Source organism: Sceloporus occidentalis, unplaced genomic scaffold (genome assembly GCF_023333645.1).
Source record: "Sceloporus occidentalis isolate IW3139 unplaced genomic scaffold, rSceOcc1.0.p SCAF_4, whole genome shotgun sequence".
Taxonomy (NCBI): Eukaryota; Metazoa; Chordata; class Lepidosauria; order Squamata; family Phrynosomatidae; genus Sceloporus; species Sceloporus occidentalis.
This window is the reverse complement of record NW_028316984.1, coordinates 177,775,129-177,801,664: the sequence shown is the minus strand read 5'-3', so window position 1 is coordinate 177,801,664 and position 26,536 is coordinate 177,775,129. Positions and strand designations below refer to the sequence as shown.

Genomic DNA, 26,536 nt, shown 5'->3' with positions numbered 1-26,536 from the left:
CTTTAATGAGATACAAGTATTTGCAAAAGAAAACCCATTGCTAAAAAAAAGTCACTGCTCATGATATTTTCTCTTTAAAAACACATTTGAAAAAGTTATAGTGGCCTGGGTGCATCACACAAGCCATTCCCCTTTTATTATCTCATTCATGAGTGGCATGGCAAGAAACTCCAGTGAATGAAAAGTGTGAAATCAGAAATGAACCTGCAAAGAAAGACTTGACATTTAGAGCAAATGAAAATTTGAGAGTGCTTTCCTCACTCTAATTAATTAGATTATGAAAATGCCTACACACCATATTGACACAATTATATACTGCACAACGCAAGTTATGCAAGTTAATATTATCTTGTTTTACAATCTTCCAGGGAGGAAATGTAATAAGTCAATTAATTATTTTTCCTAAGTGGAATTTTATTATAGAAATCTAGACAGAAATGGTTTGTACCTCCTGAATCCAATGCTTTTAGCTATCTTTTTTCTTTAACCATTTAAATGCAGTAATGAAGCAGACTCATGCCTCAAGCTTCTTGTGAAGGGATAAAGTATTGTGTGTGAACTGCTCATTAAGTCATACAGAGAATTACAGTTTTCCTTGGTAAAGTGGCCATCCCAACCTCTAGAAATGTATAAATGAAAGTGTATAACACACTAATATCTTTTCATTTACAAGCCTCATTGAAAAAGAAAGGAAAGAAGAAAGATAAAGAATTATTAGGTCCACACACTGCAGAAATAATCCAGTTTGAGATGGCTTTAAATGCCTTGGCTCAGTGCCAGGAAATTCTGGAAACTGTAGTTTTGTGAGACATTTAGATGCCTCTGTCAAAGGACTCTGGTGCCACAATAAACTAAAATTCCCAGGATTCCCTAGCACTGAGACAGGGCAGTTAAAGTGGTCTCAAACTGGATTATTTCTGCAGTGTGTTTTGGATCTTAGACATATTAGAATTAGAATAAGTGTTAAAAGCAATTTTTTTGCATCTTCCCTACAGTATTTATAAATTTAAAAAAAGCCTGAGCAACTTACTACCTAGCTAGCTGAAAAAGCACAGTTCATCTGCCTGCCATTTGGGCACCTGCAGGGGGGCTGCCAACAGACCTATTTTTCCTGTTTTATTTGGAATGGGGGGGGGGGGGAGGCTGTCCATCAAGCTATAAAAAGGGGGCTCCTGAACTGTACTTGTTCAGCTAAGTGGGTCAGCTGTATATCCTTGGTTCACAACAACCAGTCAGACAAAATTAGACTTGCCATTCACATGAATTGGACTTTGCAACGGGTGCCATTTAAATGTTTTCTGAGCTGTGTACTGTGTGAGAGAAGTCTGTTTAAGAACAGCTTATGTCTAAAATAGTGATATGGAACTTAGTGCATCAGTCTTTCTCATAAAATGAACATAAAATTTAGACATTTTCGTAATTGCGTGACAGCACCTGCTCTAACAAGATGTTTACAGTTGGGAAAACATCTAAAGTAGCCTGCCTTAAGCTAGGACCATCCAGATATGCTAAACTATAGTTCCCATCATGGCCAGTCAAAATAGCCAGCATCCCCACTGGCTATGCTGTCTAGAAATGATGGCAGCTGTGGTCTCCTTTCTAAAAGAGTAAAACACCACCCAACAACAGGCCCTAACTCTCTTTATCTTTCTCAATCTCTCTCTCTCACACACATACACACACACACATGCAATTTCTCCTTCTGGTCCCTTTCCAAGCATACTGTTGACAACTCTAGAGCCCGAAGCAGACAGCCATGAAGGAGTGGCTGCAATCAGGCTGGGACTACAGTGAATACATGGCCCGCTGCCAAAGCGGATAAGCTCAGCAGTGCTCACTATTTTTCCAGCATTTTTAAATTATGTGACATTTCACAATATCTAAACAGTAGAAATGAGATAGCTCTTAGTGCCTAAGAAATGCTGTGTTGGATCAGACCTGTCTCATCAGCTGAACATAACATCAGCTGAAATAGAATAACTGATAAAAATACAAAGTACAGTTGGCCCTCCACATTCGCTCGGGTTAGGGGTATAGGACCCCTGTGAAAGTGGAAAAACTGCAAATAAAAAAAACCTCTCTAGTAATCTCTAGGTACTCCAGTGCAACTCTATGGTCAACATCTGCCAGAAATTGACCACATAATTATGCTGGAAGACCTACAGATGTCTAGAGAATGCATACATTTTCTCTCAGAAAAATAAGTAAAAATAAATCCGCAAATCTCATCATCCGACAGTAAGGAGACACACCCCTTCCCCCAAAAAATCATTTTTGGGTAAATTTAATCAGAGACTAACATCCCTGGGGGGGGGGGGTGATAGGGCATGCACCTGAAAACTGAGGATCATTTGTGGTTTGATCCTGAATGAATATACAACTACACCAAGCTTTCAGAAAACTACAGATTACAACATATCACCTGCCTAAATCACATTCAGTGAAACCTACTTTACCTCATGTCTGATGGTTTCTTTTGGCAAAGCTTCTAATGCAGCAAGAAGAGTTTCCAACCAGGCATTGCTAACACCTGTAAAATACAAATAATCAATAGATACATCTGCATCTCAATTAACGATGCTCTTAAGTAACAAGGATCTGTAGCATGTTTTTAGATTGTAACCTCAATTAACAATGTTCTTAAATAACAAGTATCTATTACAAGTTTTGTTTGGCAAATTTTTGGTTAGAATTTGAAAGAGAGTCTCCTAAAAAAATCAATTAAAGGTCCAATTCTATACCCATTGAGCATATACCCCACTAAACACAATGAAATTTATTTCTGAGTAGATGTAGAGAACTTCCCTATAAGGATACAGTCCTATTCACACTAACCTAGCAGTAACCCCATTGAATGATAGGATTTCCTTCTTAACTCCTATTTTTGTAGTCTATGTGACATGTATTGTAGTTATTAGTAGTAATTCTCAACTTACTGCACTCATACATATATGCTGTTATAATGATGTTATGTACTTGTTAACAGAATGTTGCTATTTTACAAACCATAGGATTAGATTTGACTTACTTTTGTGCTTTACCTTGTGATGTATGTTCAGCTGAATGGCTCTCATTTTACAGGTAAAATCTCAGTAATTTTACAGTGGACCCTTGTTATACACCGGGGTTTGGTTCCAAGATCCCCCGTGGATAACAAAATCCGTGTATGCTCAAGTCCCATTAAATACAATGGCATAGCAAAATGGTGTCCCTTATAAAATATGGAAAATCAAGGTTTGGTATTTGAAATTTATACTTTTTTTGAACATTTTCAAACCGTGGATGCTTGAATCCATGTATAAAAAATCCATGTATAAGAAGGGCCAACTGTTCTTGTAAATGGCATCACACATTTTAACTTCCATTTACTTAAGTTTTCTTAGGATAAATTTGGCTCTAATTGAAATAGTCAGTTTTTCTAACAAACTTGGTGAGAGGTTTAAATCTGCTGATACAAGTCATTGCTATTTGAATACAGACCATCATAAATTTAAAAAAGGTACAGAGTAACAATGCAATCCAGTTGGCAAAGGAGGTCAAGGGCCAGTTGAGCTAACATTAGACCAATGAAGTTGTGCTAAGCCTAAGATGTACTGGAAATGAATTAGCACCAACCTGTTTCTGGCCTTTGTGCTGATATAATGGCTGTATTCCTAAGGTAGCTGGGGTTTGAAACTAGCATAACTGAGCATTTCCCTCACTCCACCCCTTGTCTGGCTCTTCCGTTAGTTGATTTTAATCAACAGGACAGTTAATTTTTGAAATCAGTCAACAGAAGGTGGCTATTCTGGCTTAAAGGTACTTCAACCACACAAAAGACTTTTGACTATTCCTGATCTCCTTGAGACAACACATCTTTGAGTTAGGATTGCATTCCCCAAGTAAAATCCCATGCTCATCCATTTAGAAGTACACTTCACTTTCAATGGTGCATACTCTCATGTTAGTGTTTGTGGGATTCCAACCCAAAAACCTTCTGTGAAGGCCTGTCAAGCTCTAATGTATTTTTAACTATGATGAAGGAAAATTATGACTAATCAGATGTAAACTGCATCATAGAACATTGGCCAGAACACACGGTTAACCATTTAATTTGTTTTGTTTTTCTTGGTTCATGCACTGCTTTAAAATGTATATTACTTAACAAAGAAAAGCATCAGAAACTAAGAAAGCAGCAGTATGGTGTGCCTCTAACCTGCATCTCTGTGCTCCAGATTCTGTAAAATGATGTGTAGGAAGGAGTGGGAGTAAGTATGGATGGATATTGATTCCTCTTGTAGAATAGTCAAAAGTGAAACAGCAGCGGTTAACTGCATTTCCACCCCTGCAACAGGCAAGACCTCCTGTGTAATCAAGAAAGAAAGATTTAATCCAAGCAAAAGATATATATTTATATAAGAAGCAAATACAATAGTCAGAGAAAAGACATGGTTGGGCCAAAACCTATCTGTAAAAGTTAAATAACATGTATTAAAGAATATGGTGAGACTGGGGGAAGCTTATTTCAGCTCTTGAGCTGGCATATTTGCTGTCGTACTTGACCAAGATCTTGTTGAGTCAAACCATTAATGCAGTGGACTGTAGTGTGATCGGTCTGCACAATTTTTAACACTTGCACAATGACCTCACTGAACGTGGATCACTACATGTGCAGTGCTGATCCCATATTACTATGCTTTCCAATCCAGTGGTGTTCAACAGGATATGGGCCTTATCTTCTTTCCCTTTATGATCAGCGTCAGACATTTTTTAAATTAAAAAAGTACAGAGGAAGAGAAAAGGGGGAAAGAGTCATTCACCCTGCCAGTGACCCCAGTAGGGCATATGAAGTGGCAGTTTGTTCAACATGAAGTTTCTAGCCTCTGGCTGTATCATTAACTGTATAACTTTAGTATAGTTAACAGTTCAGGTCATCCCAGACTCTGAGGTTTCCTGGTGATATCATTAAGCATTAAGGATCAACCATGGTTGTTTTCAGCTTGTCTTTCAAATGTACACATGGAGAGAACATATTTTCCTATTTGGAAATTAAGAGAGAAATCTTTGGCCTGTTACAGACTGCCAAAATAAAGCTGCTTCGGGTCTCTTTGGAGGTATGCTGTTTAAATGATGCATGCATCAGAAGAATCCGGAAGCTGCACCAAAACTGTACTCCAGTGCTTAGGAATGTAGTGTGGCTTTGGCGCGACTTCCGGACTCTTAGGACTCATGCATCATTTAAAATAGCATACCTCCAACAAGGCCCGAAGCAGCTTTATTTTGGCAGTCTGTAACAGGCCTTAGCTTAAAAGACTGTTTCCAAATCAAGGTGAAATGAGCAGCTTGTTCTTTCTCAAGTATGTAGGGAGACAGGATTAGGAACATTTAATGTACCCTACTAGCTTCTAGCCAAAAGGCAGATGAAGAGCAGAAAGGAGGGTGAGTCCTGGCACCACAATGAATGGAAGGGAAGGAGGAAGCTAACTTAAGTAAATACAGACTCTTAAAAATGAGTTTGAAAGCAGTGGCAACAAATTAAACCTTGTAAATTGTATCAAGCTGGTGTTCTCAGCTGAGCTGAAGATTTGCACACAGTCCTTTCCTCTTGGTTGGAGCTGAGCCCACCATAAACAGAGATCAAAAGCTTTCATGGCCAGAATACATAGTTTTTGTGGGGCTTTAGGGCTATGTGGCCATGTTCTGGAAGAGTTAATTGTAAGCCCGATGGCAGAGAACCGTCTAAATAAAAAGATTGTATGTACAGCGCTATGTAAATTTACAGCGCTTCATAAATAAAGGTTAATAATAATAATAATAATAATAATAATAATAATAATAATAATTCCTGATATTTTGCCTGCATCTGTGGCTGGCATCTTAAACAATTTGCACACTTGTCTCCCACATGGAGATGACCCATGAAAAATGGAGATTCAGGGCCAGGCCATAAGATCTGGTAAACCTAAACATTAGGTGTTTTCCAACTTTATTATAGTTTTTCTATAATAGATAAATCTGTTATAGGTTCAGTCTCTCTAATCCAAAATGCTTGGGACAGAGCTGATTTGGATTTCAAATTTTGGATTATTTTCATGTACATAATCAGATATCTTACAAATGGCACCAAAGTCTAAACATGAAATTAATATATATTTCACACATACATATAAACATAATCTGAAGGTAATTTTCTACATCATATGTTTAATAATTTTGTGCATGAAACAAGGTTTGTGTACATTGAACTATCAAAAAGCAAAGGAGTCACTATCTCAGCAACCCTTATGGACGATTTTAGAGTATTTCAGATTTCAGAATTCCAGATAAGGGATACTTAACTTGTATTGTGAACCAGGTAGAATTCACTTCATTATATAGTCTGTGCTGCCACTTTAGAATCATAGAATAATAGAGTTGGAAGAGACCGCAAGGGCCATCCAGTCCAACCCCCTACCATGCAGGAAATCCATATCAAAGCATCCCCGACAGATGGCCATCCAGCCTCTGTTTAAAGACCTCCAAACAGGGAGATTCCACTACACTCCGAGGAAGTGTGTTCCACTGTCAGACAGCCCTTACTGTCAGGAAGTTCTTCCTAATGTTGAGGTGGAATCTCTTTTGCTGTAGCTTGCATCCATTGCTCCGGGTCCTAGTCTCTGGAGCAGCAGTAAACAAGCTTGCTCCCTCCTCAATATGATATCCCTTCAAATATTTAAACAGGGCTATCATATCACCTCTCAACCTTCTCTTCTCCAGGCTAAACATCCCCAGCTCCCTAAGTCGTTCCTTGTAGGGCATGGCTTCCAGTCCCTTCACCATTTTAGTCGCTCTCCTTTGGACATGCTCCAGTTTCTCCACATCCTTTTTGAATTGTGGTGCCCAGAACTGGACACAATATTCCAGGTGGGGCCTGACCAGAGCAGAATATAGTGGCACTATTACTTCCCTCAATCTAGACATTATACTTTTATTGATGCAGCCTAAAATTGCATTGGCCTTTTTAGCTGCTGCGTCGCACTGTTGACTCATGTTCAACTTGTGGTCTACTTGGACTCCCAGATCCCTTTCACGTGTAGTTTTATTCAGCCAGGTGTCGCCCATCCTATATCTGTGCATTTAATTTTTCCGCCCTAAGTGCAGTACCTTACATTTTTCTGTGTTGAATTTCATTTTGTTAGCTTTGGCCCAGCTTTCTAGTCTATTTCAGGTCATCTTGAATTTTGATCCTGTCCTCTGGGGTATTAGCTACTCCCCCTAGTTTGGTGTCATCTGCAAATTTGATAAGTATGCCCCTAATTTTGTCCTCCAAGTCACTGATAAAGATGTTGACTAGCACTAGGCCCAGGACAGAGACTTTACTGATAGCATGTTAGTAAAATGTTAATTCTGGCAGTTAAGTTTAGCTTTAGCTATCGTGCTGAGCATCTTCAAAGCTCAAACTGATATTTGGTGAATTAAAGTACAGTACGCTGAATAGCATTGTTAATTATTTTTAAAAAAACCACAGTGCCTCTAAACTGAAGATGTAAATGTACCACATACCTCAAAAACAAATCCACAGAGAAGCTACTGTTTTGGTGTTATAACATTTGGGATGTGGGAAGGCAAGACAGTGTTGTTATGTACCCAGAAGCTGACTCCAGTTTATGATGACCCTATCAGAGGGTTTTATTGGCACAATTTATTCAGTGGATGCTTGTCACTGCCTTCTCCTTAGGCTGAGAGAGTATGACTTTCCAAGGTCATCCAGCAAAATTCCATGGCTGAGCATCAGCTTGAACCCTGTCTTCCAAAGTCCTAGATCAACAGTAGAAATACTACACCACATAGGCTCTCCCAAGACATATTTTAATATACAGTAACACTGTATATATACAGTCTTCCAACTCTATGATTCTATGTATTATTGTATAATTGTATAATTGTATTATAGCAATTATATATTCTAAGCCAGTGTGGTATAGTGGTTTGAGTGTTGGACTATGTCTCTGGAGACCAGGATTTGATTCCCCACTGGGTGACCTTGGATGAGTCATAAGCTCACAGCTTCAGAGGAAGGCAGTGGCAAACCTCCTCCGAACAAATCTTGCCAATAAAACCCCCATGATAGATTCACCTTAGGGTTGCCATAAGTCAGAAACAACTTGAAGGCAACAACAAAGATAACCTGCTTAAATGGTTAACAATAAGTAAATGAAGCAAGCATTAATTTCTGGAATATTTCCAGAAAGAAAGCTGACAATATAGCTGTCGAGCCCTTTTAAATCGATAGAAAGATAATCAAATAATAATAACATCAGTGTTTCTACCTTCTTTGATAAACATGTTATTTAGACAGATCTGGGCCTAAGTAGATTTTGATGGCAGAAAATTAAAATATCTGACATCCACGAGAAAACAACCTGACCTAAGGATTTTGCTCACAGCTGTTATATGAACAGAAAGTGAATGTCATTTTCTCCTTGCAAGACGAACCGCTATGACAGCTCAGTAGGAAAATGTCAGCCCAAAATTACAAATACGAATATGTAACTGCGAGGAAAAACAATTATACACCTTTAAGAAAGGAGGTTTAGGTGTGCTTATCGAACTGCCCACATGCCTTGGTACAATTTAGAACTATCTTTAGCATCTTACCGGATGAAATACATAGTACAATAATTTCTTTACAATTTCTCCTGTTCTTGCTTGTCACTAAGGGATGCACACTGGCACTGCACCTCTGAATTCCATTAAATATTTTGTGACTGTACCAATGAGTAAGAGCTACTTTGTAAAGAGAAAGAGAAAAGTGGGAGACAATGCTGTTGCTAAATGCACTGCAACAGTCTCAAGAGAAAGGGTTCTCTAAGGATTCATATACTGTAATTGGCTAGTTTTTGGGACAAGAAAGACAGAATCTGCAGTTATTCTACAAATATAATCTGATTATATTTCCACAAGAAAGGATACTGACTGCTTTGGCACTATGACCCATGGGGGTTTTAGCAAACCAAAGCTCATATTTTGGGATGTTTCTTTTAAGAGGGGGCTGCCACAGACTAGGACTTTGTTGTGGAGGCATGAGGCTTTAAACCTGCACTTTCTGCTGAATCTTATCCAGATCAGTTCCCCATCTTTATTATTCACTTGGGAGAGAAAGCCAAACTGAAGCATACTGGATTCCCCCCCCCACACACACACACACACATATGCAAACACAGTAACAGCACTGGGTGGAGCAATCCAGGCTGAATGCCACAAGAGGACTTGGGCTGAAGAGCAAATCATGGGATGAAAATGCAGAAAAAAATTACTGAGTAAATATAGTGGCATTCTCTGGAATTTTGATATATTAAAGATGAGGGCTAGTTAGGTTTGAGTTAGGGGAAGAGACAAATTTTCCTAACTTATTATGACAGTGGCATCCCAAATACTGACAGTGCAAATATGTCACTTATACTTCCCAACATCATGGCGTGCTGATAAATAGGAGGGGACTTTTTTGTCCCAGTACAATACATTGACTGGGACAAAAAAGGTATCCCAATGGGAAGGGGACCAAGGTTTGTGGGGCCACTTTTTGACCTACCCATTTCTGGTATGTTTTTTTAAAAATCTACACATAGGAAGTAACTGAAAATGTAGGCATACTGTCTGGAACTCTACAAGTAAAAATGTTGTAAAATGCCTACTTTTATTTTTGTCTTCAACAAAAATTGTCTCTAGGGCAGGGGTTCCCAACCTTTTTGACTCGTGGAGCCCTTATTTCTCTGGCGGAGCCCCTACACTATGTCTTACAAGTTAATGGTGTTTAGTAGTATATATAGGAATACATTCTTATTCTTTAATTTCATTCAATTTTTATTTCTTTTATTTTCCTGGAGCGGTTGCAGAGTACCTGTGAAGTGCACGCAGAGCCCTAAGGGCTCCTTGAAGCACAGGTTGGGAACCCCTGCTCTAGGCAGACTAGTGTCTTGTTCAGGTGGATGAGGGTTAACACAACATGAGATTAAACCCTAACATACCTGTACATGCACTGAACTTCCAAGGGACCCATCACAAATGCAGTGGTCCTTTTGCTAACTCCTAAGAAGTGCAATGTAATTTAGGAACTGAGTAATACACATCCTTGCTACAAAACATGCAACATTAATTGTGGAATGTTTGCTCTTGTTATTATTCTGAGAGTATACATGTATGTGTAAATTATATTTCAAATCAAATCTCAATTAAAATAATGGGCATGCATTATAAACCCAGTTTGATGTTTACTGAAACTTACATTAGCTTAAATTTCTTTTACAGAAGCACTATGAAACAGAATAGTGACTTCTTTATGACTATAAATGAAAGTGCTATCTTTAACATCCTTGCTTTTTAAAGCTAATACAAAAGACTGTTTCATTAAATCAGTAAGGAGGGTTCAAACAAAAAAAATATTCTCCTTTTTCTTGAAAAAATTGATGTTTAAAGAGAAAGTGCCATCGTTCCTAACTGCCTAAATGATTGTAAAACATACTAACCTTATTTCATAGATTTTCCAAAGAAATTAACTCAGGCTTTCCCAAAACAAAACCAAACACAGTATTATCAATATAGTCAGCCCTACACTTTTGCAGGATTAACATTCGCAGATTTGATTATTTGTGAGTTTGTCCACACACACACTCCTCCTCCTCCTCCTTCCTAGGCTTCTCCCCTCAGGGGAAAAAGACCAGGAGGGCGGGAGCAGCTGGAAAGGGTGTGTGCATGCATCTCCCTGCCTTCCCCCATTTATTCATGTTTTTTCCACTTTTGCGGGGGTCTTAACCCCTAACCCCCACAAATGTGGATGGCAAACAATGCATTTGTATGGCTTAAAGATTACTGAATTTAGCTTCCCAACAATGGTATTCTTCAATGCAGAAAGAAGAGTTTATACCATCTTAAACTGGAACTTTATTCACTCCAACCACAGGTAAATTTATCTAAATTGGTTTCTAGTCACTTGCTTTGCCTGATGTAGCACCAAAATTCACCTCCAGCCCTCAAAATATAGAGAACTACCTGTGGAACTCACTCCTACATTCCAACAAAGAGGTCTGTGAGTTCTGCGTCAGAGACAAGTTTAAAGTTTCCAGTGCATCTTCTGTGTTCTCAAATAGAGAACAGGCTGCATACCCTTAACTGTGTTCTTTCATGTGGTCATCTGTGCCTTCACATAAATGGGTCTTCTTCCTGTGCACAGTTACCAACATAATATTCTAGAGCAGAGTAACCCTGGACAGAGCCCCAGCCTATCCTCTCTCCACATATATTCAGTTCTGCTAGGGCTACTTCTTTCCTTAGTTCCTTGGTCCATTGAGAGTGCAGCACTGGTCATGAAAAAGTCAGCACGAGGGGGGGTTGTGAGGGCACAGATGACCACTCTGCTTTCTCAATACTATTATTTGCATGTGGGGGAAAATTCAATTTGTGCCAATGTGATTCCCCTCCCAAGAAAATAGTAAGGATGGGAAACTCATCTGGATAAAATTCAACGGAGGGCAAAGGTTTAAAACTTCATGTCCCTACACCAGTGACAGACTGCAGATCCTTTCTTTCATGTCTCAATGGACAACAAGTTATATAGATCCTTAGAGAACCCTTCCTGTTGGGGCTGTTGTCTTCATATTGAAAGGCCCACCTGTGACAGAAGACAGGTATTCCGTGTGCCTGCCTCCTTATGTCCTCAGAAATGTCCACAGAATGGAAGCTAGTATAGTGTTGAGGGCTACAGCCCCAGCCTTTGTCACACAATGAGGTGCATGATACATGGTCTTAATCTGTTAGTCTGCTAACCAGTGAGCTTCCTATTGGAAAAGCATAGCAGCATTCTTTTAATCATCCAGAAGGTACAAAATGAATAAAACCATCTTTTCCCAAACAAATTTCTGATCTGCACACAAGTATGCCTGCATATTAGCAACTCTGATGGCCAAGGTGGAAAAAGAATAGAATCTGTGGCTGACAATGTCCATCATGGCCTCTCACAATCAGTGTTGAAAGAGCTTTTTTTTCTTTTCTTTTTGGCCTGCAAAGCTTCTACAACTAAATTTGGTGTCAAATGGGTGCTGGACAAAATATAACCTTTCATGCCATCGAGAGAATGGTGGAGTCTCATTCTTTGAAGGTTTTTAAACAGAAACTGGATTGCCATCTGTTAGGAATGCTTTGATTGTGTATTCTAGCATGGCAGGGGGTTGGACTGGATGGCCCTTGTGGTCTCTCCCAACTCTATGATTTTATGAGAGGTAGGAGGCAATAATGCTGGTTTATGGCATAACTGTTTTATAAGAATAAGAAGAGCAATCAACAGAAGTCCCTTCCGATACTGTAGTCCTTTCAGAATCCACCAGGGTGTGTGTGTAAAAATCCGGCCCCAAAATCTAGCCCCTAAGATTTGGCCATCCACAAAACTATGCCCTTTGTATAAAGGTGAAGGTCGTCTAGAAGGGAAACAGGATTACCATCCTCAACAACCAGATTTGAGAAATTGTCAGGAATGAAGGAGATGATGGTGATGATGAATCACAGTCGTATTCAGAAGAAGCAATCAGCTGGTCCAGACCAAGGCACACACCAATGTCAAAGCTAAGAAAACTGAGATGGCAGGAGTCATCAAGACCATAGGGCTCTGAACTTCAAAGAGGGCACTCTCAAGGCTGAAGCAAGCAGAACCAAGGATGACATCAGAGGCACATCTACAGGAAGAATGTCATCGTGGAGATGGAGATCAGACTAACTATAGTGATGACGGCTGTACGTTGAAGGTTGAGGAGGCTACAACACCACTCTAGTTCAATTAGACGTTGGTGAAGGTAGAGGTCTTGGCAAAATCATTGAATCCTCAGAGGTGGAGCAGGAGGATGTTCCAATTTGTAAGGTGAGCAAATGTGACTCTGATACTGGTAGTGGTATTATGATCTGCAATGGTGGTAGTTTCAATAATTGTGCCAAACCCAATAGGAAGGTCAGTCTGCTCTAAAGGGCTTATAGAGCTTATGCCAAAAAAATTAATGACATCAATAAGCATAATAAGAAGCAGAGGTAAATAATGATTTCTATTTCATATGAATCATTCCATATGGTATTACTTTCATGGTGAACAGAGAGAAACTGAGGAGTGCTGACAGAACTGAATATGTGTGGAGAGAGGACAAAGTGGGATTCCCATTTTACTACCTGACTCTACAACATTCTGGTGGTGGCTCTGCACAAGCATAAGACCCATTTATGTGAGGCACAGTGTTAGCATACCCTACACCCCTGGTTGTGGGGTTTCATATTTTTATATGGAAAGATTCTAGAGTAGATCATTAAACGGAGGTTTGTAATTACTTATAAAACAATGCTGTCGTTACTAAGAGTCAACATGGGTTTCTCAAAAACAAACCATGCCAGACAGATCTCCTTTTTGATAGAGTTACAGGCTTGATAGATGAAGCGAATGCTGTGAATGTAGAATATCTTGATTTCAGTAAGGGTTTTGTTACAGTTCCCCATGATATTCTTGTAAAGAAACTAATAAAATGTGGCCTAGACAGTGCTGCTGTTAGGTGGATTTTTAATTGGCTGACTGACCAAACCCAAAGGGTGCTCACCAATGGCTTCTCTTCCTCCTGGAGTGAGATGACTTGTGGAGTGCCACAGAGATCTGTACTAGGCCCTGTGCTGTCCATCATCTTTATCAATTACTTGGATTAAGAAATAGAGAGCATGCTGATTAAATTTGCAAATATTACTGAACTGGGAGTGGTTGCTAAAATTAAAAATGACCTTAACAGATCATAGGGCTGGGCTAAAACTAACAAGATGAATTTCAACAGGGAGAAATATAAGATACTATGCTTGGGCAGAAAAAATGAAATGCACAGATATAGAATGGCTAAAAAACCTGGCTAGAAAACACCTGGCTAGAAAACAGTTCCTGTTGAAAGGATTTAGGAGTCTTAGTAGAGCACAAGCTGAACATGAGTCAGCAGCGTGATGTGGCAGCCAAGAAAGCCAACACAATTCTTGGTTGCATCAACAGGAGGATAGTGTCTAGATCAAGGGAAGTGATTGTACCACTGTATTCTGCTTTGGTCAGGCCTAGAATACTGTGTCCAGTACTGGGTACCTCAATTCATGAAGGATGTTGATTATCTGGAACGTGTCCAGAGAAGGGCAACCAAAATGGTGAAAGGTCTGGAAGCCAAGCCTTACGAGGAGAGACTTAGGGAGCTGAGAATGCTTAGCCTGATGAAAAGAAGGTTAAGAGGCGACATAATGGACATTTTTAAATATGTGAAGCAATGTCATATCAAAGAGGGAACCGGTTTGTTTTCCAAAGGCTCCAGAGACTAGGACAAGGAGAAATGGATTCAAATTGCAGGAAAAGAGATTCCACCTAAATCTCAAGAGGAACTTCCTGATCGTCAGAGCTGTTCAACAATGGAATATGCTGCCTCAGAGTGTGGTGGTGGTTTAAAACAGAGGCTGGGTGGTCATCTGTTGGGGTGCTCTGATTGATGTTCCTGCTTGGCAAAGGGGTTGTACTCGACAGCCCCTATGGTCTCTTCCAACTCTATGGTTTTGTATTTGATATCAAATATTTGATAGCATCAGGCATGATTTTGAGTAGTCATGATGACCTCTGGAACACTAGGAAATTTCACATGGGAAAGGCATACTGGCGTGAAGACATATGGAAGACCTAGATGTTACTAAAATAAAAAGTAAATGGGTTTGCTGATTATTCTATCCTTCCCCAGGCTTTCTGCATATCCTCTTACAATGGAGACTGTCCTATCACAAAGCAGGTAAAGAACATAACTATACCTCACCCCAGGCTGTGTCCCTATTCACCCTTCCTGTCTGACTACTGGGATTGTCTCAAATCCAATCAATATTTTGTCACTCCAGAGTTAAAGCTATCAGCCATTCCAAATTCCTTTTATCAATTCCATGAGAAAACCATCAGGTCTCTGTTACACTATGTGGGAATCTCAAGTACCCCTTGCGGGTGCAAAAGAGGATATAAATATCTCCCCCACACATAGCCAATTTGCTGCTACAGACTGAGGCTGTGTTTCACAGAATGGAGCTTCACTCTCTGTTTCAGACTCTTTCTGAGCCACTCTTTATTTTCCATGGAACCCCTTTTCCAGAACTGGTAACTATCACCCCCTCTAAGTTTTGTTTTCCAGCCTTGCACATCTTTGCTTCTGTTAGCCTTGTATGGTTCCTGAGATAGGTTTTGTGTGTTTGCCTGCACCTTTGCACATTTCTAAATAAACTCTGTTATTCATTGAAACCAGAGTTCCTCTGCAGTAATACTGGTATACAGTATTATGGAAAGATCCCCTTAAGTTACCCAGCTCATGCAGGTATCTTTTTGAGCTAATAATTCACCCCAAATACCAAGGAAATGCTATCACTGTTGGTAGGGACCACAAGTGCCTCAAAACCCTCTTGTCAGTAAAGTTTCTATTTAGCTCGCTCACAGTTATCTGTATAAATGTGTCCTTCCAAACTCCTCCCACATACCAGCTGGCTAGCTGGCAATATCATGGAATTCAGAATGGCTTGTCCATTAGAGAAATATGACATTTGCCAAGGATGTACCTTGAAGGAAATATCAAGAGGTTAGTACCAGTTAGATCTTGGAAAGTTACTTTTTGAAAGTAGTTCTTCTTGTTTAAAGAAAGGGAGTTTTCTGGAGTTATGTGTTGCAGAATCCTACACCCCACCTAAGCTACCCATTTCTTTTTGCTGTTTCTTAATTCGTTCTTGATCCCTCCCCGGGGGGTCGGGAGCAGAATTAAGAAAGCAAAGGATCCAACATTTTTGGGGGGAGGGGCGGTGGCAAAGTCTTCAAAATATCTATCAAAATATTTTTGCCCCAAAGAATGTTTAAATAGTCATGTTATTTTGCAAACTGAAAACTGTTACAGTTTCATTACACACACACAAACAAAAGTGGTGTGTTACAGATTTGATTTATAATGCATTATATTCAGACTTGATTCCAGGATGGCCCTATTGTCTGATGCTTCTATAATAGCAGACAGTCCCTCTGAGTTGGCAATTGCTCTTTGGTCCTGGTACTGAAAAGTCAGCTAGAGGGCAGAGAAGCAAGAATGGCATAAATGGCACAATTTTCTGATTTCTGTAGAATAGCAGAATATGTGGAAAGGACAGATGATACCAGAGGATCTATTTTATAAAGGGATCAATAGTTAAAGGGTAGAAGCTGAGTCTAGGAAAGTACTCTGAACTGAACTTAAAGTGTTAGTATCATAATACAGTGCGCCTGTGCCATACATGGGCACAATATACACAGCTTCCAGATTACGCGAAAGCCGTACGCCAAAGCAATGGTGCATGCCCCATGGGCTGCGCACTGCCCCGAGCTGCGAGCACGTGGTCCATTGTTTTTAATGGGGTGCGAGCTTACGTGGATTTCCCCATACACGGGAGGATCCGGAATGGATCTCGTGCGTAAGGGGAGGAGCTGCTGTATTTAATTATATCCTGACTTTTTCAAAGCACTTTTAGCTTCATAATTCATTCTTGCTTTTGCTTGATGAATGATCATGTACAGGACTTGACATATTTTGGTTTTAAATTGTTCTCTGTCATTTGAACCTAGTTAGGCAGCTTAAATCTCAAACTTTCTTTGTCTGCTTCTTCTGAGCCTTGCAATGTCTCTGAACTTCCTAGTCTAAGAGAAGAGCACACTGTAGTCCAACCAAAGAAACTGATTAATAATTTAACTGCCTGTAAAGTTCTTAATGATTGACATTGATACCAATATTTAGAAGGATACCTGGCTATCAAGGGAAAACAGAAACACCACTGTGAAGTAAGGAGCTTGCAAGTTTTTCATCACAGTCCTTCCATGATTCATCAGGAATGGAAGGGCAAGTACACAAGCAGGCATAACTCTGCCATTCTTTATCCATGATAAAGACAACATCACCACACTATACCACACTACAAAATAATACCAACAAGACTACAGCCATAACAGAATGATGTGCCATCTACAAGGGAAGAGAAGCAAAATTAGTCATAGTTTTTAACATCATACTTGCTGCTCACTGCCTAAGAATGAGCCATTACCTAGATGTTCCACAGCAGATGACTTGTTAATTTATTGTTGTGAAAAAGCAAGTACAGGATTATCAAACAGTCAAGTACACTCATGGCTAAAGTAGAAACTTTATTCTAAGATGCATTTAAACTGTTTGACTTAAATACCATTTCAACTCAGCTATGGCTTTCTCATAAAACTTCTCATGAACTATGAAATTCCTTCCCAAATAACTGTGAATATTTTGAAAGAATTACAATGCATTAATAAAAGTGCAAAAGACCCGAGCATCCAAAATGTGTTGTGCTTCAAGCTAGTTTGGATTCCATTTTAACTAGATTTTTAAAATAATTGCTAGTTAAACACACAGAGCTTACAGAACAGATCATCTCATGCATCTCATGCATAAGTCAACCTCATGTATAAGTCAAGGGCAGGTTCTGGGGGCAAAATCATGGATTTTGATATGACCCATGGATAAGTTGAGGGTCAAACTCAGGGGCATGTAACAAAGGATCTAAACGGAAGGGGGGGAAACACAATTTTGATCCCTCCTTCTCTCTCTCTGGACCTCTCCCAAGGGTCACAGTCTGGGAATGCAAAACGTGGACACTAACCTTCAATTTCCCTCCTTTCACAACTTTCCCCAAGGCTGATGGCTTGCAAAAGGGGGGACACAGACATCCGATTTCTCTCCTTTCCCCACAACTTTCCCCAAGGCCGATGGCTTGCAAAAAAGGGGGACACAGACCTCCAATTTCCCTCCTTTCCCCATAACTTTCCGCAAGGCTGATGGTTTGCAAAAGGGGGGACTCGGACCTCTGATTTCCCTCCCTTCCTCACAACTTACAAAAAGGGGAACTCAGATCTCCAATTTCTCTCTTTCCCCTCCTTCCTCCCTTCTCCACAGCTTTCACAAGGCTCACTGAGAAGTATTACCATACTGACCCATATATAAGTCTACCTAGGATTTTGGAGCCTATTTTTGGGCTTAATGTTTTTTACTTACAGATGAGTATATATGGTACACATTTAAATAAATACAATAAGCAAGGAGTCACAGTTCTGAAAAATCCAACAACAAAAGGAAAGAAATAAGTAATTACAAGTAACAAGTAATTACAAGCTTTTCTCAAACTTTGAGCAATATCACTAATGGCAGCACTGTTCCACTCAGAATAGAAAAAATTCCCAGAAGTCACAACATCACCCTTTCAGATATCATTTTGTCCTGAGATTCTATTAAGCGAAAGGTGTGAAGCAAGCCTCACACTTACACACTTCTTCTGTCCTTCGACTAAACACATGTAGAAAATAAAGAATGTCCCAAATATTTATTGGATTGTACTGTTTTATCTTGTATGGATAAGCGCAGAAGGGTTCCCTTATTTTATCTAGGGAGAGAAAAGAAGGCAGGAGGGGGATTGAGCAAGCGAGCCTGAATTCAATTTAGTAAAATCTCAAGGACCAAACTGTCTCTATATAAGCCAATATAATTTGAATGCTTTCCAGAAAGCTGCTTTAGTTGTCTAGAAGACATAGCTTTGTCTCTCAACACAAGGGAATGAGTAAGGGGATGCCACTGCTGTCCTCTCCATGCCACCCAATATCTGCAGATAAGGCAACCAGTTCTGCCTAACGGCAGTCAGTCCTAACATAAATAAGTTTTCTTCAAGAGTAGAAACTTTACATTCAAGTGGTTCTCAAAACTTCTACCTTCTTTGAAGTCAGTCAAAAATATCCCTGTCCTAAAAGTGTACCATAGTGAACTGCCATTTTTCTGTCAGTGATTCCTACTGATACTGCCATTTATATAAACAACATATAAAGTACTTTGCTTTTATAAAGTACTTTGCTATTACCACACTGGATAAGGATAACATATAATGTGCAAAAGATTAGCTCAGATGATTAAAAATGATACTCTGAAGTTTTTGCAGGCACTTACAATTATTGCTTCTTTTCGTTTTGTTCAATCTTTTCCCCCAAAGCCTCCACAGTCATATTATGGTTGTCCTTTAAAGTCTTATCAAATAATTCAGGGAAATGAAAGCAAGAGGTCGATAAGAATAAGCTGGAAATATCAGTATTAAAGAGGCATTAGACTCAATTAGAAAACTGCCACTTTATTCAAACATTAAATGAAAGAAGAACCAACAAACAAATGTTCCAATGTGTTCCAGAAGTTCAATCAGCAGGATTTAAAATGTCACATACATTCAGCCACTTAAAAAGGAGCAAATTATCAACAGAACTCCTACAGCTTCCTTACTAGAAGGCCGTTTCTCTAAAAATTAGCAACGGATTAAATGCTTCTGTAGATGTCAGACATACCGTATATACTCAACTATAAGTGGAGAAATTTAAGCCCCTAAATGGATTCCAAAATCATGGGTCAACTTATATACATAGCAATAGGTTAACACTGCTTATAAAGTTCCTAAAAGAAGTGCCCACCCTTCCTTCACAGCCAGGGATCTTTAAACAGCTCCCTATTTGCGTCCCCGTGTGTGCTCTCCTCTGTGCGTGTGTGTGTCTTATCCCTCAGCCTTCCATCATATCTGCCTTGGTCCAGGCCTCAGAGGGAGAGAAGAACTGCTGGGCCTGATCCCTTCCCCACCGCCATTCCCTTCTCCTTTTGTGTTGTGTCTTTTTAGATTGTAAGCTTGAGGGCAGAGAACTGTCTAATTAAAAATAATACAGTTGGCCCTTCTTATACACGGATTTTATTATGCACGGATTCAAGCATACACTGTTTTAAAATGTTCAAAAAAAGTATAAATTTCAAACATCAAACCTTGATTTTCTATTTTTTATAAGAGACACATTTTGATATGTCATTATATTTAATGGGACTTGAGCATACATGGATTTTGTTATACACGAGGAATCTTGGAACCAAACCCAAGCGTATAACAAGGGTCCGCTGTAATTGTAAACTGCTCTGATAGCCTTTAGGGCTGAAGGGCAGGATATAAGTACTTTAATAAATAAAAAAATAAAAACCAGAGCTAACAAACAGCTGGTGAGACATGGGAGACCTAGGCGGGGGGAGGTTGCCTCCCTGTTTAAGTCCCGGCACACTCTCCTGTCTCTCTCTGTGTGCCTTAGCCTTCCCTCCTAGCCAGAGCTAACAAACAGCTGGTGAGGCAAGGGAGAGAGAGAGTATGCTGAGGCTTGTACCCCATTTTGAAAGCTATGAACCTTGGAAATCCTGGGGGTGAAGGGAAGAGAGAGAGAGAGAGAGAGAGTATGTTTGTGTGCATGGTGAGGTTTGTTTCCCCATTTTCCATGCCAAGACTGTGACCCTTGAGAAAGGTCCAGAGAGGGAGCAGTAGGGAGGGAAATGGTGCTTTGTTTCTCCCTTTAGATCTTTTGTAACATATCCCAGTGTTTGACCCTTGACTTATCCACAGGTCATATCAAAATCCATGATTTTGGCCCAAAAACTGCCCTCGACTTATACATGAGGTCAACTTATACATGAGTATATAAGTACAACTGAAAGTTTGTATAAAACACTAAAAGAACACCTGAAGGGGGAAACTGCTGTAGTCCTCCTAACATGGTTGAACTGCAACTCCCAACATTCTTTAACAATGGTTATGGTAGTTGGGACGCTGAGGATCATAGTTCACCAGCATCTGGAGAACTGCACAAATCCCACCTCTGATCTAAATGGTTCTTGACAGAACAAGAAGACTGAGAAAATAGGCAATGCAGTCCTGAGCTCATATCACATGAGAAGTAGGGAAAGACTCCTCTACCACAGTGTCACCCTGAGTCAGAGACAGCTCAAGGACAGTTAAAAACAACAACAAAAGAGAAACACATCTGCTGTGCCAACAGAACTGCTGCCACATCCAATGTGTTTTGAGAGCAAGGGAAAGCATACAACATGGACAATTTTTGAAACAGTACAAATATGACACACACAGTTCCTGGAAATTCCATCAATGCTCTCCAATTAGTAACTGAGCGAGTAGGAGCCATTGTACTCAGAAACATGTTCCCAGATCCATGTATTATCACACATAATACCACCACAGCATTATCAGTTGCAACGGCCTGCAATAACTCTGCTGCTATCAATCTCTACGAAACCTTTCAAGCAGAAGTTCAGATCCCCTTAAATTCCTTTGATGAACAGAATACACACAGCTGGAAAGGAGGGAAAGGCATAAAAGAGCTCTCCCACACAGTCCCATCAACAGGAGTACCAACACAGTTTCTTCAGCATCCTCACAATGCTTTCTCAAGATAAGAGAAAACATTTTCAGAGTGAAGTCGAAGGCTTTCATGGGCGGCATCCATAGATTTTTGTGGGTTTTTCGGGCTATGTGGCCATGTTCTAGAAGAGTTTCTTCCTGATGTTTCACCAGCATCTGTGGCTGGCATCTTCAGAGAATGCTTGCCTGGAAAGGAGTGGGGTACATATATTGTGTGACCTGGAAATGCAGGAGTGATTTGCATGTGTATTGTTCTGTTGCTAATGGCAAGCCTCAAGGTGGGAGGGTATGCAAAGGAGGATTCTTGTTTGCACACTGCGTTTGGTGGTCCCTATGTAGACTTGTCCACAGCTGTAGGGTATGCGGTAAACTCCTGTGGCTGTGAGAGGGTCTCTCTGGTTCTTGGCTGAGCGAAGCATTTGCTGGATTTTCTTCATCGGTTTGTAAACCATTTGAAGGTTGTGCTTCCTCATCACTTTGCCTATTCTGTCTGTGACTCCTTTGATGTATGGTACTTAGGGCCCTACAGAGCCCTGCCAGTTATAAACAGGTAATTCTTGGCTTGAGAAATGAGCAACCTGACCTTGGAAATGTAAATACAGTATGGCTCCTGCATCAATGGGACTGGTACCCACGGTTTCACTCACCCATCCCTGAAAATAAAGTTATCTCTAGGTAATTTCAAGGTTCTCCAGCACAATTCTGTGGTATGCTTCTGACGGACGTTGAGAATAAAGCCACGCTGGAGGACCTAGAAATGCCTAGAAGCGTGTTCTCTCTAGAATCTCTAGGTCCTCCAGCACCTCGGTTCTTCACTCTCGTGGTCACAGGAGTTTACAAATACCATGCAGCTGTGGACAAGTCTACATAGGGACCACTAAATGTAGTGTTTTAACATGAATCAAGGAACATGAGAGACACTGCAGACTGAGTCAGCCAGAAAAATCAGCAGTAGCAGAGCATGTTATAAATCATCCTGGGCATAAAATACTGTTTGAAAACACTGAAATTCTAGACCATGCCAACCACTACCATGTCAGGATGCACAATGAAATCCACAAACACCTGGACAATTTCAACAGCAAAGAGGAAACCTTTAAAGTAAACAAGGTTTGGCTACCAGTCCTGAAAAACAGCAAGAAGAAGACTCAAAAAATGCAAATGAGAAATCTCCCAGGGTCAGGGGTTTCCCAGCAGACGAGCACTAATCAAGCAGACACTAATCCTCCTATGCATACCCTCCCACCCTGAGGCCTGCCATTAGCAACAGAACAATATAAATGCAAATCACTCCTGCCTTTCCAGGTCACACAATATACAGTATATACCCCAGTCCTTTCCAGGCAAGCATTCTCTGAAGATACCAGCCATAGATGCTGGTGAAACGTCAGGAAGAAACTCTTCTAGAACATGGCCACATAGACCGAAAAACCCACAAAAATCTATTTTCAGAAAGCAGCTGGATAACAAAGTTCCTGAACCTGGATGTACATTTGGTATTGGTAAGAAAATGAGCGAAGGTGGAGTGGTGCAACTAATAGCCAGTGCTTATGTTTCACTGAAGACAGGTGGAACTACAGAGCACAATGAGTGTGTGTATACAAACTCCTTTCCCCTCAAGAGACTCTAGTAGAACTGTATACAGTGACTGTTTGTGAACAATAGCAACAATCCTGCAAGTTAAAAGCACATTGGAACAATCATTCAGTCAGTAGAACTGGCATGCTACATAGCTGGGTCTAAAATAAAAACTGATCTCTACAGTTTTTCTGCTAGTCAGGTGAGTTCAGTTACTCATGCAAATGCTGGCATGGAGAACTACTGCTAAAGATTCACACAATGAGTGCCCAGAGCTACCTGCACCTCTCTTTCAGTCATGACGTATATCAAAAGATAAAGGTATTCCCCGTTGACAAGGTTGTCAAGTCGTGTCAAAGACTATTCTGTGATCATGTGGTCAACATGATTGCACAGAATGCTGTTTATCTTCCCACAGAGTGGCACCTATTTATCTACTTGGATTTGCATGCTTTCGAACTACTAGGATGGCAGAAGCTGGAACTAGTGATGGGAGCTCACACCATCATGCAGCACCTGGGCCTCAAACTGCCAACCTGCCGATCTTGCAGTCATCAGAGTCAGCGTCTTAGCCACTTGAGCCACCGCATTCCCACAACATATATATACAGAAGACATATATCAGAAAACAGGTAGCATGGCTGAATAGGAAGGAAGAGGTTTCCCTAGGTGGGAATCAGGACTTGGAAGAAGAAATGTAAATTTCCACAAAACCTTTGGTAGAATTTCAACGTGTTCAATATAAGATACCTCTTCTCCTAGACATATACTCATTGGGGGGATTGCAATTCCTGCTCAGTCAGTTCCTCTTTTGTGTGTGTGAAAACTGTGTATTTTGTAATCTACCCCCTGACTTCAATAGGACAAATAGGCTTGCACACAGATAAACCACTGTTGAAATTATATTCTGAGAACTTTCAAAAAGATTAAACTATCTTTGTATCATGCAATGAACAGATGCATCTAAATAGAATATAAGCAACTTTGCCTTTGTATATATGGTTAATTCACAAAAACCTGAATACACACACACACACACACACACACACACACACAGTGGGCCCTCGCCTTACGCGGGGATCCGTTCCAGATCCCTCCGAATTCCGCCTATGCTCAAGCCCCATTGCAAACAATGGGGCTCGTGCACGGCGGCGTGGCGGCACGCAGGGCGCAACGGGCGGGCGCGCCATTCAATTGAATGGGACGCGCCGCCCCTTCCGCCCTGCGCGCGCCCCGCGGCTTGAGCACGTATGCTCAAGCCGCATATGACGTGGGCGCGCTGTATGTGTGTGTGTGTGTTATGAAAAGTTTCCGATATATAAATTGTCAATACAGGGAGGTGAGGTTAACCTGAACAAGATATATTGTTTTGCTGTCTTCCTTACTGAAAGTCTTATTATTAAATTATTAAAACTACTATTAAATTAATGAGAGATGTCTCATTAGCGTGAACAAAATGAGAAAGAGAATCATTTAAAAATGAAGACAAAAGAAAGCATTCAAAATAAGCATGTTGCACTTACTCGAACTTTTGGCAAAATTCTCCTTAATGTCTCTGCAGGATTCTGTCGCATCAGCACTGGAAGACTTGCAACCACACTTGTTCCTTGGATATCCTGGCCAGAACTTGTTAAAAACAAATAAATTTACTTTGAAATGTTTTGCAGTGAAATCACTTTCAACACAGCGATTAAACATAACTGTACGTAAATCTTTTTCTTTACATCATCCAAATTTAGAAATCATAGAAACATTTTTGTAATTATATGACAAACATCTAGAACAGAAATATTTAAATATCTACTAATACTATCATAAACCACAACAGAAGTATTTTATTTACAGTGGAATGTCCTTTAAATATATTCAATATATCTCAATTTACAGAATCACAAGACCTCCTCAAACCACCACTGTAATTAATTTACTCAATTTAGAAGCAATATCCAGCTACAGCAGGAAACTGTGGGGCCATTCAGACTACCTTTTACCCCGGATCAGATCCCGGATTAACGATGGGAAGTTCATATTGGCCTCGATCCTTCCACAAGTGAAAACAAGGCTTTCACACCGGTTCAGGGGCAAGTGCCCCTTGGCACAGGTCTTTTGAAAGTGGAGTAAAAGCTGAATCTTTTGAGAAAAAAACGGGTCCAGCAAATATGAACTTGTCCCCGATCATGATCGGGTCAAGTTCAGGGGAGGGATTTAGGTCAGAGGGAGGGCGGAACATGCCTCCCCTTCATCGGGGCGAAGGAGGAGGAAGAAGGAGCTGGGGGAAAGAAGGGGCCATGAAGGGCAGAATCATTAAGGAGGAGAAAGAAGAAGCAGGGCGAAGGGTCAAGTTCAGGGGAGGAATTAGGTCAGAGGGAGGGCAGGGAATGGAACATGCCTACGCTCTGGCAGGCAGCTTTCTCTCTTTCTCTTGTATTTTTATTTTGACAGACTATGCAAATACTTCTTCTACACGTAGATACATATATAGATAGAATGTGTCTGCTTGTTCTAAATTTCCCTTTCATTAGCTTGCTCCCAGCACAGGCACCTCACTTTGCAAGAGGCTTTTTTTCTAAATTATTTTTTATATGCGAATGCTACAATGAGAATGTTACAAATGTTTCTCTTTCAATTTGGCAAATTGATACAGAATGCTTTTGCATTCTGTAAAGAATTCTGGGGTGGTTGAGGGAAAGCAAATGATGCAGAGATGGCATTCCGAGGTGAGGAATTTATTATTATTATTATTATTATTATTATTATTATTATTATTACCCTTGTATATGTATGAGGCATTCTGGGGTCACAAGGAGGGAAGATGCAGAAATGGCATTAAATTGCATTTTCGGGTTGAAAACGGAGGCAGAGGAAGATCCATAATCTGTAGTGACCCAAATACACACAACACACACACACACACACACCTGGAGGTTTTTAAATTTGACAAAATATGCACACACTGCCACCAGTTTGTTTTTTTTAAAAAAAGGAGGGGAAGCACCCATCCGGTTGCCCAATTGCTGTAGGAAACGTCACCTTTGACGAAAGAGGAACTGAATTTGATTGACAGCAAAAGAGCCTTCTTTTAAACCGGTACCTGCAAATGTGAACTCTCTGCAAAGACCTACAATTGCATTCAGGGTTAAATTACCCTGATTAAGGTAAATTATAGTGGGTACTTGCTTGCAGAGAGATTTGGGAGGGGGGACCCGGATCTGCCCAGTTCCATCCAGGGCAAATGGGCCAGTGGGAATGGGGGCCTGTATCACCTCTAACCTTCCTGTAGCATATATTTATTCTCACAGTATCATGGATCAATCATAATTTTGAGACTATTTTAATAAATTACATATTTTGTAAATTATGTGCAGCAAAAAATATTTTTACATCATGAATTAAGCAACTTCTAATCTGAATGGGCTTTGGAACAATATGGTTTGAAACAATAATACCTGAATCACAAGCATTGTGCCAACTAATCACCTTAATCTGTAATAAAGAATTACACAAGAGAAACTACACAGAAGACAATACTCAAATTTCAAAGTCAAATAAATTGAGCAATGCTTTAGCAATAAGATACACGTTCTTCATCTGCCATCTATGTCAGCAAGCAACTTATTAAATGCTTTCCAAGTATTTTTAAGATAGTATCTTTAGAAAATAAATAGCACCA

At 40.1% G+C, this 26,536-nt stretch overlaps 1 protein-coding gene across 2 annotated transcripts in view; it reads right to left on the bottom strand.

Annotated features, from left to right (window-relative positions):
- PPP4R4 (protein phosphatase 4 regulatory subunit 4) overlaps positions 1-26,536 on the bottom strand; it is a 152,567-nt gene that overhangs the window by 81,556 nt on the left and 44,475 nt on the right. For both annotated transcript variants that reach the window (XM_089522456.1, XM_089522455.1), the window contains exons 3-5: positions 24,390-24,492; positions 4,196-4,343; positions 2,457-2,530 (exon numbers count right to left, since the gene is read on the bottom strand). In XM_089522456.1, coding sequence (XP_089378582.1) covers positions 2,457-2,530; positions 4,196-4,343; positions 24,390-24,492 — 325 coding nt within the window. The remainder of the gene's footprint in view (positions 1-2,456; positions 2,531-4,195; positions 4,344-24,389; positions 24,493-26,536) is intronic.